This window comes from Lonchura striata, chromosome 36 (assembly GCF_050655825.1).
Source record: "Lonchura striata isolate lonStrDom1 chromosome 36, ASM5065582v1, whole genome shotgun sequence".
Taxonomy (NCBI): domain Eukaryota; kingdom Metazoa; phylum Chordata; class Aves; order Passeriformes; family Estrildidae; genus Lonchura; species Lonchura striata.
This window is the reverse complement of record NC_140738.1, coordinates 9,038,930-9,057,567: the sequence shown is the minus strand read 5'-3', so window position 1 is coordinate 9,057,567 and position 18,638 is coordinate 9,038,930. Positions and strand designations below refer to the sequence as shown.

At 50.4% G+C, this 18,638-nt stretch overlaps 1 protein-coding gene across 1 annotated transcript; it reads left to right on the top strand.

Annotated features, from left to right (window-relative positions):
• The first annotated feature begins 8,459 nt into the window (after positions 1-8,459).
• Positions 8,460-16,162, top strand: LOC146764121 (uncharacterized). The gene is made up of 2 exons (XM_085565618.1): positions 8,460-9,645; positions 12,907-16,162. The coding sequence occupies exon 1, from the start codon at positions 8,811-8,813 to the stop codon at positions 9,633-9,635; it is 825 nt and encodes a 274-aa protein (XP_085421744.1). The 5' UTR covers positions 8,460-8,810; the 3' UTR covers positions 9,636-9,645; positions 12,907-16,162.
• Positions 16,163-18,638: the final 2,476 nt, after the last annotated feature.

Here is an 18,638-nt window from a genome sequence, read left to right as displayed (position 1 = left end):
AAAGTTCCTTTTTGGTACACACACCCATGTCAACAGCCACAGACCCATCCAAATTAAGTACCTGCAGGCAAAATGGGGAAAAACTACAGTGTATCAGAATAGGTTGGCTTTAGACTGTTTATTGGCTAATGAAGGGGGTGTTTGTAGAAAGTTTAATATATCAGACTGTTGAAAATAGATGACAACGGGGAGGTCATCCTAGAAAAAAACAGCCCAGACACCAATCCAAAAATGGGAAAACAATGTTAAAAACTAACTGGTGGGGTAATGTATTGAGGATGGGATGGTGGAAGAAATGGGGATTCTTCCTTTTATGTGTTACAACTGTTATAAATGAAAATTTGTCCAGCCAAATTAATATGAAAAAATAAAATATTTATTTCGCAATCAAATTCTATCTAGGCCAGCCACAAGGAAAGAACAGAGCCGAGCCCGGGGTCGGCCCTGGGTGTGCAACAAGGAGTCAGCCTCAGCAGAGGTTTTCCTCTAAGCCCACACACCTCCATCCTGGCAAAAGCGGTTTTTATAGGGAAAATTCTGCCTGAGGCCAAGATTTCGGCAGTCAGTCTTCTCTTCAGAGTCCACATGTTAATAAGATTTTCTGCTTTGGTGATGAGGGAGAACAATTCAGTGTCTGGAGTTTGTTGAATCCCTTGATGAAATTTACGGGAGGGAACGCTGCATTCACCTGTGTCTGCCCAAGGATTTCCATGATATCCATCTCAGGTCCTTCAGGCAAGGATCAGCACCGGGGGTTCCTGCATCTCCCCAGCCATGGCCCATCTCCTGGGGAGCCACACCTTCTTACTTGTAAATCAGTTTCCAATATACACCTGGTCTCACCTGCGAGGGTGGGGGGGAATGCTTATACAAACGTGTAGAGTGTTACAGTGTTCTAACAAATTAACAAATATTCAATATCACATATATCATACTAGAAATGGCACCAATTATATCTGCTACATATAACAGTATGGTAAATGTAGCTTTGTAGATAAAATTAAGCTTTAGTAGTTAAAAGAGAAAATATGCATGTGTGTGTTGGGGGGTGGTTTAAGGAATGAGATACTCACTTCAAGGAACATGCAAATTCTCCAGAGAAGAGCAATTTATGGTTTTCTTATTAGAAGAAGCTGATTTCTTCATGCCTTGCTCAGACTCGAAGACCCCGTGGGAATTAAAGAAAGCAGTTGACATACAACAGACAGAGTTTTTTGTTTCAAATATAATGCATGCATAACCATGAAGCATATATGAATATGCAACAGTGTATTGTTTTAGGGGTGATTTCTTCATTCACAAGGTACATTCCTCTTGGCTTAAGTGCCTGAGAGCATCTGGACCTCAGATATTCTTTCCTTTTTATTGTCTTGTAATTGTCCTAACTCTAAATTTTTATTAGTCTAATTATATTCCTATTTTTTTCACCATTTTAATATTATTAAACTTTTAAAATTCTAAAAACCAAGTGATTGGCATTTTTCACAAATTCCTATCAGGAGACAGAGAAACAATTTATCATTTCAATGGCATCATTTGATTACGAGCTGTCCTCCGAATAAGGACCAACCAGACAGCTCCAGCTCCTGACCTTCCTGCCGACCAAGCCACTGAAATGAGGAACACAACATTTCACCAGGGGATGGGATCAGATTATCTGTTAGCAGAAAAAAAAGCAGTTTGTGGAAAACTAAATTACTCAGACTGATGTTGGCAAAGAGATGACAAGGGGAAAGTGTTGAAAAAGATAATTAAGGAAATAGGAAAGCAGTTTCTGTATTGGTCCAAGCATGGAAAGGATGGGAATGGGACACGGTTTCTTGGCTCCCCGGCAGACCAGGGGTTAAACGTTGGGTGTCTCCTGGATTTTCCCCGGAAAGGGCCCATCTCTGCACCGAGCTACCTTTTTTCATTTGTAAATTAGGTCTTTCTTTCCCTGCCAACTGTGGTTTCTCCAGCCACGGCTGCAGCCACTGCTCATTTAAAACTTGAAGATTCTTTTTCTAGAGGCACAACAGACTTGATGTATATTTTTCATAAGCACAAATTATTCCATAACACATATTACAATGGGGCTGCGGAGATCCCCTGCAGGTCCATGGGGATGCAGAGATCCCGCAGCTGGGAGCAGGGAGGCGTGGGGAAAGCTGCATTTAAGGCTCTGCACTGACTTCTCCTTCTCCTGCTCCGAGTCTTTGGAGTTTTCTGCCAGAAATCTCTCCCCTGCCCCACCCACCCACAGGGCTTGGGGCAGGTTTCCCTTTTCGGGGGAAATCAAAGCGAAGCACTGATGCGCTAACGAGGGGCAGGAGAAGTGAGGCTCCTGGGCTTCCCGCAGAGGCGGAGGCACGGGAGGCGCAGGGCCGGGAAAGCCGTGGCGGGAGGCGCGGAGAAGTTTGTTTGTGTGGGCAGCTCAATCCCGGCTCGGGCCGGGCCCGTGCCGGGGCTGTTCCTCATCGCCGGCTTTCCCCTCACGCAGCCCGGGGGCGCCGAGAGCGCGGGGCGAGGCGGGGCCGTGCGCAGAGCCCGCCCCGAGCTCGCTGCCATTGGCCGCCGGTGCCGTCAGTCGCGGTTGCGGCGCGCTGATTGGTGGGAGCGGGGCGCGGCGCGGCCCCGGCGGCGGGCTGAGGGCGGCCGTGGCCGCGCAGCGCCGCCATTGGCCGAGCGGCTGTGCGGGCCCGGCAGCGGCGGCAGCGGCCGGAGCGCGGTGAGGCGGCGGCGGCGGAGCTCGGAGGCGGCCCCGGCGCAGGTGGGAGCCGCGCTGGGCTCTGCGGGGGCTCGGGGCCGGCTGCGGGCGGAGGGGGCGGCAGGGGGCTCCGGCGGCTCGCCGGTGCCGTGTCCGGCCCGTGCCGGCCCCGGGCTGAGGGCGCTGCGGGAGCGGCTGCCCGCGGTCTCCTTCCCGCCGGGGCCGGGCAGGAGCCGCTGCCGGAGCAGCGCTGGCTCGGCCCGGCTGCTGTGGGTAGGACAGAGGGGCTGCCCCGCGGCCGGGAGCGGGCGGGGAAATTCCCGTCGCCGGAGGTTCGTGTGCCCGGAGGAGAGCGAGGAGTCCTGTCAAAGTGACTTTATTGCCGAGCAGGGGCAGAGGCCGTGGGGCATTTGCCGTGCGCTCTCTGCCGTGGCTGTAGTCCGCAGCCTCCTTTTTATCCTCATTTTCCCGGCCGCATCTCCCTCTGCCTCTGCCCACCGGCTGAGTTCCTTGGAAGGTTCCGACTTCCCGAGGCGCCTGCTGCCTGTCCTCGTTAATGTGCACCCTCCTTTTGTAGAACAGCCGATATTCATGGCTCTGTTAAGTCTTTGTTCTTCTCCTCGAAGTTCGGGAATGTAGCGGGACTTTGAGCAGCTCTCTGGGTCAATTTCTAACATTTATTGGAACTGATGGTTTCTTTCGTTGCTTCCTTATCTACAAGTGCCTGGCCCTATCTCCAGGCAGATTCACTCCTTGACTCTGTTTTGTCCTTCCCGGGTCCTCTTTGGTTTTGGGATTATTCTCGGTGCCCTCATTCCCTGTCCTTTTGTAGCCGTTTGTGGATCAGGAGGCCTGGCTGCCACCTGCATGCCCTGGCTCAGCTGCTGGATGAGCTGCACTGCCAAGGTGTGGAGCATGGTAAAAAGATGAGAGTTGCTGCAGCACAGAAGAGGAGAAGCAGCATTCGTTTAACCCCTTGTGTGCTGGGGAGCCACGAAACCATGTCCCATTCCCATCCTTTCTGTGTTTGGACCAATACATAAACTACTCTCCTATTTCCTTTCTTATCTTTTTCAGCACTTTTCCTTTTTCATCTCCTTGCCAAGAGCAGTTTGAGTAATTTAGTTTTCCACAAACTCCTGCTTTTTCTGCTAAGAGATAATCTGCTCCCATCCCCTGGTGAAATGTTGTGTTCCTCTTTCAGTGGCTTGGTCAGCAGGAAGGTCAGGAGCTGGAGCTGTCTGGTTGGTTCTTATTCTGAGGACAGCTTGTAATCTAATGATGCCATTGTAGTGATAAATGGGTTCTCTGTCTCCTTATAGGATTTTCTGAAAAATGCCAATCATTTGGTTTTTAAAATTTAAAAGTTTAATAATAATAAAATGTTGAAAAACATAGGAATACGACTAGAGTAATAAAAAATTTAGAGTTAGGAGAATTACAAGATAATAAAAAGTAAAGAATTACTGAGGTCCAGATGCTCTTGGGCACTTAAGGCAAGAGGAGTATACCTTGTTAACAAAGGAATCACCCTTAAAACAATACACTATTGCATATTTGTATATCCTTCATGGTTATGCATACATTCTATTTAAAGCATGAAACTCTTGTCTGTTGTATGTCAGCTGTTTCCTTTAATCCCCACGGGGTCTTCCAGTGTTAGCGTGAAGTAATGAAATTAGCTTCTTCTAATAAGAAAACCATAAATTGCTCTTCTCTGGAAAATTTAGGTGTTCCTTGAAGCGAGTATCTCATTCCTTAAACCCCCCCCCCCCATACATAGTTTATCTTTGAACAACTAAAGCTTCATTTTATCTACAAAGCTACATTTACCATACTATTAAAATGTTATACAGCACAATTAATCTAAATAACATAATACATATAGTAACTATCTGCATAGAGCCATATAACATGCATTTTTAACAAATTTGTTGGGGTTCCCAGGGGCTGGTCCATGGTGTTGTAGGATTTGTTCTGGTGGCCGTTCAACTTTTCCCCATTGTGGGTGCTCTCTCAATCTGGGGCTGCATCAATTGATCGCTGTTTTCTAATTTCATCATCATATACTTGAATTCCAGCTGATTTCCCTGAACTTGTTGGAGCAAAAACCCCAGTGCTCTGATACACCCTGTACAGCACAGACAGTGACAGCAGATGTTTGGAGTGGGCAGAGGGATTTTTATAAATGAGAATTTATTCAGCCAGATTAAAAAAAAAAAAAAATTATTGGTGGTCAAATTCTATCTCACCAGCCATGGAAAAAGACAGTGCCGAGCCTGGGAATCAGCCCTGGGTGTGTAACAAGGAGTCAGCCTCAGGAGAGGTTTTCCCCTATGCCCGCACACTTCCATCCTGGCCCAAGCGGTTTTTATAGGGAAAATTCCGCCTGAGGCCAAAATTTCGGCAATCAGTCTTTTCTTCTATTCAGAGTCCATAGGTTAATAAGATTTTCTTTTTTGGTGATGAGGAGGAATAATTCAGTGTCCGGAGTAGGTGAATCCCTGATGAGATTTCACAGGAGCGCTGCATTCACATGTATTTGTCTGAGGATTTCCATGATATCCGTCTTGGGCCGTTTATGCGATGGTCAGCACCTGATGATCAACACCTGGACTCCAGACATGGCATGGGCCACGCCACTTGGCCAGCAGTGGTGCTGCTTTGCACTCCTTAGGCAGAGCCCATGTCCTGCTTGGTTGTTGGCAGCAGCAAAGTGCCAAGGCAGGCTCTGTGCCAGCCCAGCTTCCTGGGGGAGAGATTGCACCAGAGACAGGATTCTGGCCACAGACTGCTTTAAATGTGCATCCCTTATCTCCACCCTGCACTAGGTGGAGAATTCCCAGGGTAAGGAATTCCCGAGATCATTTGCAAGGGAGAGAATTGAATATCTGCCCTTGGTCTGGCTCTTCTTCTTACCCAAGCCAATGGCAAAAGCCGTACCCATGGCATCTTGGTCTCTATCCCCAGCTTCCAAAGGTGTTTCTTTCTTTCCCCTTTCATTCTTTGTACCCAGCCTGAGCTCTGGGGGTGCCAGGGGTTATGGAGGTCCCATTGTATTTTTAAAGCTGCCATAACCCCCTGGAGGATTTTTCCTGTAAAATGAGTTCTGCTGTCTGAGTTTGTTGCTTCTACAATCCCTTTTATTGGAATTATTTCTTTTAGAGATGCCTTAATAAGTGATCCAGTGGTTGCTGAGCAGTCAGAATTGCTTTTGCCCCCCTGTTAGGTGAGATGGTGTCACCAGAAGATATTGAAGCCTTCCTGCTCAGGGCATTTCAGTGCCAGGCTCTTACAAGCACACACAGCTGTGCCGGTTGAGCTGACCATGGGGGGTAACCTGCGCTTTGTCTGATTCCCTTTCCTCAATAACAGCGTGTCTTGGAACTCTTTTCCCTTCTGCTGCCCCTGAAGAGCCATCCACAAACACATTTTCTCCATTTTCAGACGAAGACTGAGCGTTCTCCAGGGCTCCAGTGTGGTGGGTCCCCAGTGGGATGGGAGCTCAGAGCGCCCTGCCAATCCATGTCCATGCAGGGGTGGACTTGCTCCTGCTGAGGGTGCTGCTGTCTGTGCTTGCAGTGTCCTTGTGGGCTGCAGCTGGAGCCCTGACTCCTTCCCAGGGGCTGTTTGGGTGGGCTCTGCCCTGGCCAGGAGGGCAATGCCTCTGCCAGGTGCTTGTGGCCGACCCCGTCATCCCCTGGGTGCTGGGGCCCCCTTGGGCCCTGGGGTTGATCCCTCAGGGGCTGTGGGAACTCTGCCGTGGCCTTTGCCTTCAGCTTGGCCTTTTGCTCATCCCTTCTTGCCTTCAGCTGCTGTGCCCTTGTGCCCAAGTGCTGCAGGGCTTCTTCTGCCCCGGCCCGGCCCCGCAGCTCCCCACAGGCCCCAGCCCGTGCTCCCGGTGCCGCACCTCTGCGCCCGGTGCTGCCGCTGCCAGCACAGAGAAACCCCTGGCATCCTCACCTCCTGCTTTTCCTCTCCTGGAAACCGGGGATGGAAAGGATCTGCATCAGCTGGCAAATGTGAGGATAAGACCCTGCTGAAAATCATCCCAATCCTGAGTATTTTTCTCCTTCTCCTCTTTTCCGTCATCCTTTTTCTTACCACTTAGATTCCTCCTGCTGCTTCTTGCTGTAATGATATTGCTGCACACTCCCCTTCACCCGATCCCTTCCCAGCACACCAACACCCTCCATTCCCTTGTTTTCCAAATGCCTTCTCCATTTCCCTTATTTCCTCCCTGGGTGTCCATGTCCTTAATTACCTCTGGGGGAATGTGCAAACTACCTCAGCATTCTCCCAAGGGACCCTTCAGAGACATTTTGGGATCATCATCCCTTTGGCCAGGACCCCTCCCTGGCTTTCCCTTTTCTCCCCTCCATGGGTGCCCTGCCATGTTCACTCCCCGAGGATCCCAGGGCACTCACTGATGAGATTTTCAGTGCTCTCTCCCTGCTGACTCTTCACAGACCCCCCGATGTGTCACTGGTCTGTCTCCTGGTCACTCCCGGGTCCCAAATCAATCTCCGGTGCCACCACCAGCCAAGGGAGCCGATCACCCAAAGTGGGTGAGGCACCTTCAGCTGCACTCCCTGCCCGCCGCCCCGGAGGGTGGAAGGAATTCGGGATGAGCCCCAGGATGTGCGGGAAAATTGACATTGCCAGAGGTTTCTGTCCACAAAGCAGACAGAGGAGTCCTGTAAAATAATTTCATTACTAATAAAAGGGAGAGGCCATGGGACATTCCCCATCGGATCTCTCTAAGTATTAGATGACAGAGCCTCCTTTTCATCCTAATTTTCCCGGCTGCATCTCCCTTTCCCTTTCTGTGTTGGCTGAAGTACTTGAGAGCTACAGACATCCCAATCCACCTACTGTATACCCCCATTAATATGCACCCCACTATTGCACAGCAGATGATATTCATGGCTCTGTTAAGGCTTTGTTGTTCTTCTGGAAGTTCATTAATTGAGCAGGACCTTGTCTGAGGAGCAGTCTGTGTCATCAGTTAATAACATTTTCTGAAACTGATGGTGTCTCCTGTCACTTCCTTATGTACAGATCACTGGCCCTATCTCTGAGCAGCTTTAGAGCATCTATTTGTAAAGACACTTTCCTGTGGTTCCTTCCATGGGGTCCCCCGTTTGTGGGACATCCCCCCTGGAGCAGGGTGTCCCCTCTGTGCTGCAGCCCCAGGGCTCGGGCAGAGCTCAGCCAATCAGAGCCCGCGGCGCTGATGACTCACCAGTTGCCAGGCAGACTCGCAGCTCCCCGCGTTCCCCACCTGGACCCACCTGCGCCCCCCCTCGGCCCCATGGCCCCGCGAGGGGAATTTGGGGAGGTGGGAGTGGGGCAGCGCCAAGGCCGGGCCCCCCCGCGCTGTCCTGGCGGGAGCGGCTGCAGTGGGGACCGAGTGCGGGCGGGAGCGGCCGAGAGCCCAGCGCTGCCCCAGCCCGACCTGCCCCAGCTCCATCCCTGCCCCTGCGCTGGGATGCTGTGGGGCTGGGGGGAAGAGGGAGCCGGCAGTGGGTGCTGGGCCTGGGGGCAGGAGGAGAAGGGAAGGAGAAGCAGGCTTGAGGAACAAAATGGTCAAACGATGCAGGTGGCAGAAGATGGGATTGTGCAGGAGAAGGAGGAATAGCAGGAGGAAGAGGCGTGTGAGAATGAGGAGTGACGAGGAGGAGGAGGAGGAGGAGCAGAAAGAGGAAGCAGCAGAAGGTTCCACCCCTCCCTGTGTCTGCAGCCTCCCCCCAGCCCCAGGAGTGCTGTTCCCCCCACATGCAGCGGGTGACTGTGGAGGGGTATCCACGATTTTCAGGGGGTGAATCTTGGTGTTTCTGAGCTTTCTTGGGTTAAATGTTGGTGCTTTGGTTTTATGTGGCAGCTGAATCTTTATGTTTTGGAGGAGGTTTTGCTGACTTGTGATGTTTGGGGAGTTTTTCATCTGTGTCTTGAAGTTTGTGGTGTGTTTGGGCTGAATCTTGGTGTTTTGGTGGTTCTTACAGACACAAGATTCCCAATGACTTCCTGAGATGAACTTGGGCAAGGTGGAACCTGCATTCCAAGGTGCTCTCCTCTTGTTCTTTCCCCAAACCAGGATTTGTCATTTCCAGGGTGTGGCTGGATGGAGGAGGAGGAAAAGCCCCAGAGATGCTGCAGGAGGAGGAGCTGCAAACCCAGCCCAGGGAGCTGTGGGGAGGAAAGAGTCCCCCTGAGCCAGGAAGGCGGGCGGAGATCCAGGCGGAGCTCGGAGCTGGTGGAGAAGCCTCATGGCAGGGAGAAGCCCCACAAGTGCTTGGAATGTGGGAAGGGTTTCAGGTGGAGATCCAACCTGATCGAGCACCAGAGGATCCACACTGGGGAGAGGCCCTATGAGTGTGGGGAGTGTGGGAAGAGGTTTCAGAGAAGCTCCACTCTCCTCAGACATGAGCGGATTCACACAGAGGAGAGGCCCTTCCTCTGCCCCGACTGCGGGAAGGGCTTCAACCGCAACTCCAGCCTCACCGTGCACCGGCGCATCCACACCGGGGAGAGGCCCTACGAGTGTGGGAAGTGTCGGAAGAGCTTCATACGCATGTCTGGCCTGATCCAGCACCAGGTTATCCACAATGGGGAACGGCCCTATGAGTGCTTGGAATGTGGGAAGAGCTTTGGGTGGAGCTCAGACCTGAGAACACACCAACGCATCCACACTGGGGAGAGGCCCTACGAGTGTCCCCAGTGTGGGAAGAGGTTTCGGACCAGCTCCGATGTCCTAAGTCATGAGCGGAGTCACACCGAGGAGAGGCCCTTCCGCTGCCCTGACTGCGGGAAGGGCTTCAAGCACAACTCCGACCTCACCGTGCACCGGCGCATCCACACCGGGGAGAGGCCCTACGAGTGTGGGAAGTGTGGGAAGAGCTTCATACAGAGATCAACCTTGACCAAACACCAACGGAGGCACCACTAAGGGAAGCCCTGTGAGTGCCCCGAGTGAGGGAAGAGCTTGGAGTGAGGGAAGAGCTTGGTGCGCTGCTGCAGCTCCATCCCCCATGGGAGGATCCAAGCTGGATGATCCCCAGTGACCCCCGTGGGGCAGAGCCCTGGTGTCCCCGTATGGGGAATAAAACAGAGAGAAAAGCAATGGAGCTGATAAGGGGGCCCGATATCTGAGGCCTGACTGAGCAGAAACTGTGGGAGACACAGACACAGTTTAATGCTCCCTGGGCAAGAAGAGGGGACAGTGGGGGGTGGCAGGGGTGTGACAGAGGGGATGAGGGGGTGACAAAGGGACAGAGGGACATCAGAGCCCTCAGGAGGGGACAAAGGGGACCCTGGGAGGACACAGGGACCACCGCAGGAGGCCACAAGTGCCACCAGGTCCCTGACACCTCCCCTGTCCCCTCCCCAGGTGTACCTGTACCAGCTAGAGTCACTGGTGAATGTGGTGCCACCCTGGGTGAGGTGGCAGCCACCGTGACCAGGTTACAGAGGGACGAGCAGCAGCTCATGTCCCCAGAGTCCCTGCACGGGAACCTGAGGAACTTCACCTGGAGTCTCCGTGAGACCCTGGAGCAGGGCGGTGTCACCTCCCTGGGCCACCGTGGTGTCCCCTCTCTGGGCCAGGCCCTGGCCGTGCTTGTGGCCACCCCAGGGCCACCTGGGCCGATGTGAGAGCTGCGGCCTGGGCCTGGCAGGAGTTGGTGGTCAGGCTCGAGGACAGCCGGGCCCTGCTGGCCTGGGATGCCACCGAGCTCCGCGACGCCCGCTGGGACGCGGCCATCGCTGCCATCCGGGCCGGGGACCTGCAGAACGTGGCCACCCGCAGGAGGACAGCTGGGAGCAGCCTGGTGGCCACAGCCCAGCAGCTGAAGGTGGCCCTGGGCAGGGAAAAGAGGGCCTCGGCAGGGCCAGCACAAGGCCCAGGTGGCTGCGGCCACCAACGAGGCCGTGGGAGAGGCCGTGGTGGCCAGCAGCCAAGCCATGGTGGCCACCAGAAGGGGACATTGGGCACAGGTGGCCCTGGGGCCGCTGGAGCGCTTGGTGGAAGAGTGTGAAGGAGGCAGGTGGTTCCCCGAGGAGCTGCAGCGCCGGCTCGGGGACATCGAGGCCATCCTGGAGGGGACAAAGAAGGCGTCCCCCGATGTCCCTGAGGCCTTGATGGCCGAAGTGGCCGAGTTTGAGAAGCTGTGGGATGCCAGTGCCTGCCTGGGCAAGGATCACCTGCTGGGGACACTTGGGGACATCCTGGACCTCCTCTTGAGTCCCTGTGGTGGCTCCGGCGGCCCCGGTGGCCCCAGCAGGCGCGCCCTGGCCCAGCGGTGCCAAAAAGCCGTGGAGGATCTCCCCAGGCTGCTGCAGCGATGGCACCGCTCTGATGGCATCAGGGACAGTGACATCCTGGTGGACAGCGCTGGCCTCACCAGTCCCCTCCTCGTGCGGGATCTGAGACCAATTTGGAGAATTTTCTGGGAATTTTCATGGGCATTGTCCCACATGCTGATGGGAGTTTCTGGGATGACGTTACCAGCCGCACCTGGGGCCATTGTGAGAGCACTCAGAAGGCTTTTGCATTCCCCTGCTGCCTTTTGCATTTTCCTGTTTTTTCTGTTGGGTTTGGCATTTCTCTATTGCCTTTTGCAGGTTCCTATTGACCCCCAGCATTTTGCTCAGGTGCTCATACTGATATTGATTATTGATAATTCCTTGCAGCTGCTCGCTGGCACAATAAAATCTCAGAGTTTGCATGGACAAGTCCAAGGCAGTGTGAGCTTTCTGCCAGGATTTGGGAATCCTTTACGAATCCAATTCTCACATCCCTGGGCCCCCCCGGTCCCGGCGCTGTTCCCGGGGGTCCCGCGGTTCTGGGGGGTCAAAGGGGAGGGGGAGGAACCCCCGTGAAGGGTGGGGGGCACAAAGGGGGGTCCGGGCCCGGTGCTCGGGGGGGTCGGGGGCACTGAAGGGGTGCGGGTGCGGTTTTTGGGGGGTCCCGGTGCTCGGTGAGGGGGGGTCAGTGTTCAGCAGCGGGGGCTGTCCAGGGACCCCCCCGGCCCCCCCAAATCCCAGCGGGGTGTGAAAAACAAAGTTCACTAAGGGATTACTAAACAAAGTTTAATCAGGGATAAAAAAGGGTTTTGGGGCTTGGCCAAAGAACTGGCCCTCAACTTAACCCTTCGTTCTCCGGATCCGGTTCCACTGCAGGGCCAGGAACACACTCCTGAGTTTTGACATTATTCAAACACTCCCGGGACGTTTGGGTGTCCCAGGAACTCGTGTTTGGGTCTCACCTCTGACTTGTCTGCAGGACATTCTGTAGATTAAGTCGATGTTTTTGATTTCTTCTCATGGTTCCACCCTGTTGTTTCAGACCCCCTGATAAATTCATAAATTCTTCTGAGCTTTGTGTCACTGGTATCACCTGGTGAGGCTGGTCCGCAGATGTGGGAAACACCGGAATTGTTTTACACCTGAGTCAGTCACACAAAAGCATTTTAACATTACATAGTCTCTATTCCAGTATTTATTATTGATCTATTTAATGTTTATCTATTTTTAATCTCTTAAGGCCTATGATATAATATCTGTTTATTACTCTAGCAGTAAATTTGTTATACACTGCACACATAAACGGATCGATTTTATTTTACCAGCGAGCAGCTGCAAGGAATTATCAGTAATCAATATCAATATCAAGTACCACAGCAAAATCCTCGTGCTCAATAACAACGTGCAGAAGGCAATACAGAATTTCAAAAGCTGATTATTCTATTGTCATTTATAACCCGGCTCTGCTGCAAGGCACCGAGGGGCTCATTCAGCCCCTGACCCACCGCCACCCCCATCAGTGTCCCCAGAGCGTCCTCAGAATGTCCCCAAGTGTCCCCAGTGACGTCACCCCAGGAATTCCCATCAGCATTTGGGACAATTGCAATGAAAATTCCCAGAAAATTCCCCGAATTCGTCTCAAATCCAGTGTGGGGAGGGGAGGGGGGAGAAGTGACAGCAGCGATGTCCCTGAGGATGTCACCGTCCCCGAGACGTCACAGTGGTGACATCGCTGTCCCTGCAGCAGCCTCGGGATGTCCTCTGTGAAAAATGCATATTTTATGGTTGGCTTTTGCAAGTATTAAATTGAATAGGATTTATATTATGTTACATTGATTAGTAGTGCTGTATTAACATTTTAATGGTAGGGTAAATGCAGATTTGTGGTTAAAACGGAGCTTTTGTGGTTAAAATAGAAACTCTGTGCGTGGGAAGAAAGGAATGAGGTACTTGCACCGGGACGGCAGCCGCAGGACACCGAAATCTTCCAGAGAAAAAGAATTTACGGCTCATTGTAAATGCAGGCGAGCCAGGGGGAAGAAATGACGATGCCTGACTCCAGCTCAGAAGGATGAATGGTTTCCTTATTAGAACTATACTAATATACATTAATATACTGTTTAAATGAGATACTAAAACTACAAACCCACTTTTTCTATTAATATACTATTTAAAGGAGATACTAAATTACAAACCCACTTTTTCTATTAATATACTGTTTAAAGGAGACACTAAAACTACAAACCTGCTTTTTCTAACTCCCAAATCTAACTCCTCACAACTCGTGACCCTCTCTGAGATTCCAGCCCCAGGTGGGTTGGATTGGCCCCAGGCTCAAACGATCCTCACCAGAACCCAACCCAGCAACAATTTGGGTAACAAATTGGTAAACAATTCTCCAAACTCGTTCCACATACTAAAACAAGGAGCAGAAACAGAAATTGTTTTCTCTTTCGTTTCCCTCTGTGCTCCTCTGTGGAAAATGCTGGGAGGCAGAGCAATGTGCTGCCACAAGGGCTCCCTGATTAAAGGAAATTCACTCTCCGTGCCCCGCTCAGCCCTGCGGGCGCCGCGGGATTGAGAAGAGGCTGCCACTGCTCCGGGCTCTGTGGCTGGACAGGATTGATGCATCATGCATGAGATCGATGAATATGCAACAGGCTGCTGCTTTTGGGTTATTCCTTGTTCAAGGCGTGGCTTTGGCAGCTCAGTGCCCAAAACATCCGGACGTCCGTAATCCCTCGCTTTTTATTGTCTTGTCACTGTCCTGACCTCATTGTCCACATTGTTATTGCTCTGATTTAATTGCTGGTTTTTTACTAACTGTTTTATTACTAATAAACCTTTACAATTTTAAAAACCAACTGACTGGTGTTTTCCACAGTGCCCAAAAACATCCGGATGTCCGAAATTCTTCACTTTTTATTGTCTTGTCATCGTCCTGACCCTCATTGTCCAGATTCTTATTGCTCCGATTTCATTGCTATTTTTATAACTATTTTGTTACTAATTAACTTTTTGAATTTGTAAATTTTTAAATTTCAAAAACCAGCGAGTGGTGCTTTTCACAGTGCCCAAGAACTCCTGGATGTCCAAAATTCATTTTTTATCATCTTGTGGTGTTCTCATCCTCATTGTCCACATTTTTATTACTCTGATTTTATTTAGTATTTTATTATTTTTTGGTTTGTTTGTTTTTTTTTTTTTACTCACTATTTTATTACTAATAAACTTTTAAAATTTAAAAAACAACTGATTGTTATTTTCCACAGTGCCCAAAAACTCCTGGATGTCCAAAATTCTTCATTTTTTATCATCTCGTGGTGCTTTGACCCTCATTGTCCAAATTTTTATTACTCCTATTTATTGCTATTTTTATAACTATTCTATTACTAATTAACTTGTTTGAATCAGTAATTTTTAAAATATTTTAAAGAACCAGACTGGCATTTTTCACGGTGCCCAAAAACATCCGGGCATCCCAAATGATTTTCTTTTTATCGCCTTGTGGTTGCCTAAATGTCATTGTCCAGATTTTGATAACTCTTGATTTTATTTTGTATTTTAATTTTATTATTTTTTTTATTTTAATTTTTTATTTTATATTTTTAATAACTATTTTATTATTAATAAACTTTTAACATTTCAAGAACAACTGATCAGTGTTTTCACAGTGCCCAAGAACTCCTGGGTGTCCAAAATTCTTCATTTTTTATAATCTCGTGGTGTCCTGACCCTCATTGTCCACGTTTTTATTGCTCCGATTTTATCGCTATTATAATTATTATTTCATTACTAATTAACTTCTTTAGTTATTTATTACTAACTAACTTGTGTAATAATTAGTTTATTATTAATTAACTTGTGTAATTAGTGATTAGTTTGTGATTTTACAGACCTGCGATCAGCACTTTCAGAGCTCGCGGCGAGCGGGAAACGTTACACGGGAACGAGCTTTGGATCGATTCCTGTGTGATACTGATCAATAACCAATAATCAATAACTAATGCTGGATCTATTCCTGTGTGACACTGATCAATAATGAATAACTAATGCTGGATCGATTCCTGTGTGATACTGATCAATAATCAATAATTAATAACTAATACTGGAACTATTAATTTGTGATATTGATTAATTAATAATAAATAATTGACATTGGATTGATTCCTCTGTAGCATTGATTAATAATAACTAATAATGAAGAGTGGATAAAAGTTTTTGTAATATCGAGTGATTAATAATTAATAATTACTAATATCTAATAACATAGATTCATTCCTTTGTGATATTGATTAATAATTTATAATTTATATTGGATTATTTTATTTTTAACATTGATTAACACTATTGGATTTGTTACTTTGTAATATTAATAATAATTAATAATATAGGATTGATTTCCTTGTACTACTGATTAATAATAAATAACTAATAACATAGGATTAATTTATTTGTAATATTGATTATTAATAATCAATAATTAATAATTAATATTGGATATATTTATTTGTAATATTGATTAATTAATCCTTAATAATTAATAATAGATCAACTTATTTTTAGTGTTGATTAATGAATAATCAATAGTTGATATTGGGTCTATTTCTTTGCAATGCTGGTAATAATAAAGAATTAATAATTACTACTGAATTTATTTCTCTGCAATATTGATTAATTAATAATCAATAGTTGATATCAGATAAATTTATTTGTAATGGTTAATAATAATCAATTATCAATAATCAATAATTAATATTGGATTGATTTCTTTGTAATATTGTGGAAAATGCCAATTGAATGATGCACTGCTATTGATTATTAATAACTCCCTGCTATTGATTATTGATAATCTGCTATCGATTATTGATAACTCACTGCTATTGATTATTGATAACTCACTGCTATTGATTGATAATCTGCTATTGATCATTGATAACTCCCTGCTATTGATTATTGATAATCTGCTATTGATTATTGACAACTCACTGCTATTGATTATTGATAATCTGCTATTGATTTTTTATAACTCACTGCTATTGATTATTGATAATCCGCTATTGATTATTGATAACTCACTATTGATTATTGATAACTCCCTACTATTGATCATTGCTAACTCTCTGCTATTGATTTGGATGTGTGGAGATGAAGGAACAATGGGAAAGGAAATCTCCTTTTTTTTTCCTTTTTTTCCCCATTTTTTTCTCCTTTTTTTGCCCCTCTCTCTCCCGTGACAAAAGCGAAGATTTGATGAAAAATTGATAAAATGGGAAACGGAACTTTTTAAAAATTGCTTTTTAAAAAAAATCCAGTGAACAATTGGAGCTGGCTAATTAGTTCCTTAATGACTTTAAATTCGTGCTTTGGATTTTTTAATCAATGCTTTAAAAAAGAACCTTAAAATCCAAACTGGAACAAACTCCCCAAGTGTCACCAACCCCACCGGTGTCCCCAATGTCCCCAAACTCCCCAAATGTCCCCAAACCTGCCCAAATGTCCCCAAACTCTCCAAATGTCCCCAAATATCCCCAAACCTCCCCAAATGTCTCCAAACTCCCCAAATGTCTCCAAACCTCCCCAGATGTCCCCAAACCTCCCCAGATCTCCCCAAATGTCTACCAGGCCCATCCCTGCCATGTCCTCCACGCTGGGCATGGTGGCACCTGTGGGGACATTGGGGACGCGTCACTGACACCCCTGGGTGGCACCGACACCTCCGGGTGGCACCGAGCCCGTCCTGGTGGCACCGGCCACCCCCCGATGTCCCCAGCTCTGCTCCTGATGTCCCTTAGGAGATCCCAGTCCTGTCCCCAGTGTCCCAAACCCCATCCCCGGTCTCCTCAACCCCATCCCAGCTGTCCCCAGCCATATCCCAGCTGTCCCCAACCCCATTCCTGATGTCCCCAACCCTGTCCCCAGTGTCCCCAGGCATCTCTGCTGCCCCAAGACCCTCCAAACCCCATTCCCGATGTCCCCAGCTGTCCCCAACCCCACTCTTGATGTCCCCAACTCCGTCCTGGTGTCCCCAACTCTATCTTCAATGTCCCAAACCCCATCCCAGGTGTCCCCAGCTCCAGTCCTGGTGTCCCAAGACCATCCACACCCCATCCCTGATGTCCCCAGGTGTCCCCAACCCCATCCCTGATGTTCTCAAGTGTCCCAAACTCCGTTCCTGATGTCCCCAGCTGTGGCCAAACCCTGTCCCTGATGTCCCCAGGTTTCCCAAACTCCATCCCTGATGTCCCAAGGTGTCCCCAAACCCCATCCCTGATGTCCCCATGTGTCCCTCACCCGCCACCACCACAGTGACCCGGTGTGGCACGTCCCAGCCGGGCCCCAGGGTGGTCACCAAAGTGTCCCCCTCGGTGTCCCCCTCAGTGTCCCCCAAGCGTGGCCTGGGGTGTCCGTGGGCGCGGTGCTCCCAGCGGATCTCCATGTCCAGCGGGAAGAAGCCGACGGCGTCGCAGTGCAGCTCGGCCAGGAGCCCCAGGGACAGCCGGGACGGCAGCAGGGACACCCGGGGAGGGGCTGGGACACGAGACAGTGAGCTGGGGATACTGGGAGGGACTGGGAAGGAACTGGGAGGGACTAGAAGGGAACTGGGAGGGACTGGGACATACTGGGAGAAGACTGGGACATACTGGGAGGGAACTGGGAGGGACTGGGATGGACTGGGAGGGACTGGGACATACTGGGAACTGGGAGCCCCGGCCCCGCCCATTCCCGGCACTGACCAATCACGTGCAGCCGCAGCACCTGCTGCACCTGCCCTGGGGCGCGCTCACGGAGCAGACGAAGGCGCCGTCGTCCGACACCGAGAGCGGCGGCAGCTGCAGCGACACCTCCCTGGCGCCCCCCGGCGGCTGGGAGGACCGAGGAAACGTTCGGCCTCAGTGGCGCCCCGTGGTGACTGGGAGGACCATGGCCGTGCCCAAAAACCCCCCAAAAAACCCCCAAAAAATGCCCCCAAAAACGACCCCCCTAAACACAAAAAATGCTTCCAAGCCCCCCCCCAACAAAACCCCCCAAAATCACTCACCGAACCCCCCCAGGACTTCCCAAAAAATGTCCCCGAAAAATGCTCCCAAAACCTTCCAAAAACCGTTCAATGCCCGCAGTGCCCCCTAGCGGCCGGGAGGACCGAGGCTTTCCAGTGCCAGCGGCGCCCCCTGGTGGCCAGGATGACAAAAGCGGTTTCATGCCCCCAGCGCCCCCTAGCGGCCGGGAGGACCCAGGCTGCTCAGTGGCGCCCCATAGTGGCCAGGAGGCGGCCGGGAGCACCTGACACCCCCCTGCTCCGTGGCGCCCCCCGCTGTCCCCGCAGGGCTCCGCAGCCCCTCCCCTCTCCTCACCTGCACGGTGCCGGGGGGGCTCCCGTGGCCCCCCAGGAACAGCAGCACCCCCGGCGCGGCCTCGGTGCGGTGGGCGGCGGCCGAGTCGAAGGCCAGCAGGCGCCGTGTGGCGCCGTGGCGGTGCCGCAGCTGCTGCAGCGTGAAGGGCTCAGCCGGGGCGCAAAGGCGCAGTGCAGCCGCCCCGGCGCCCCCAGCAGTGCCCGCGTCTGCGGCGTCCGCGTGGACACTAACAGGGACACTGAGGAGTGGGACAGGGTGTCAGGGGTGTGGGGACATCGGGGACAACGGGGGGA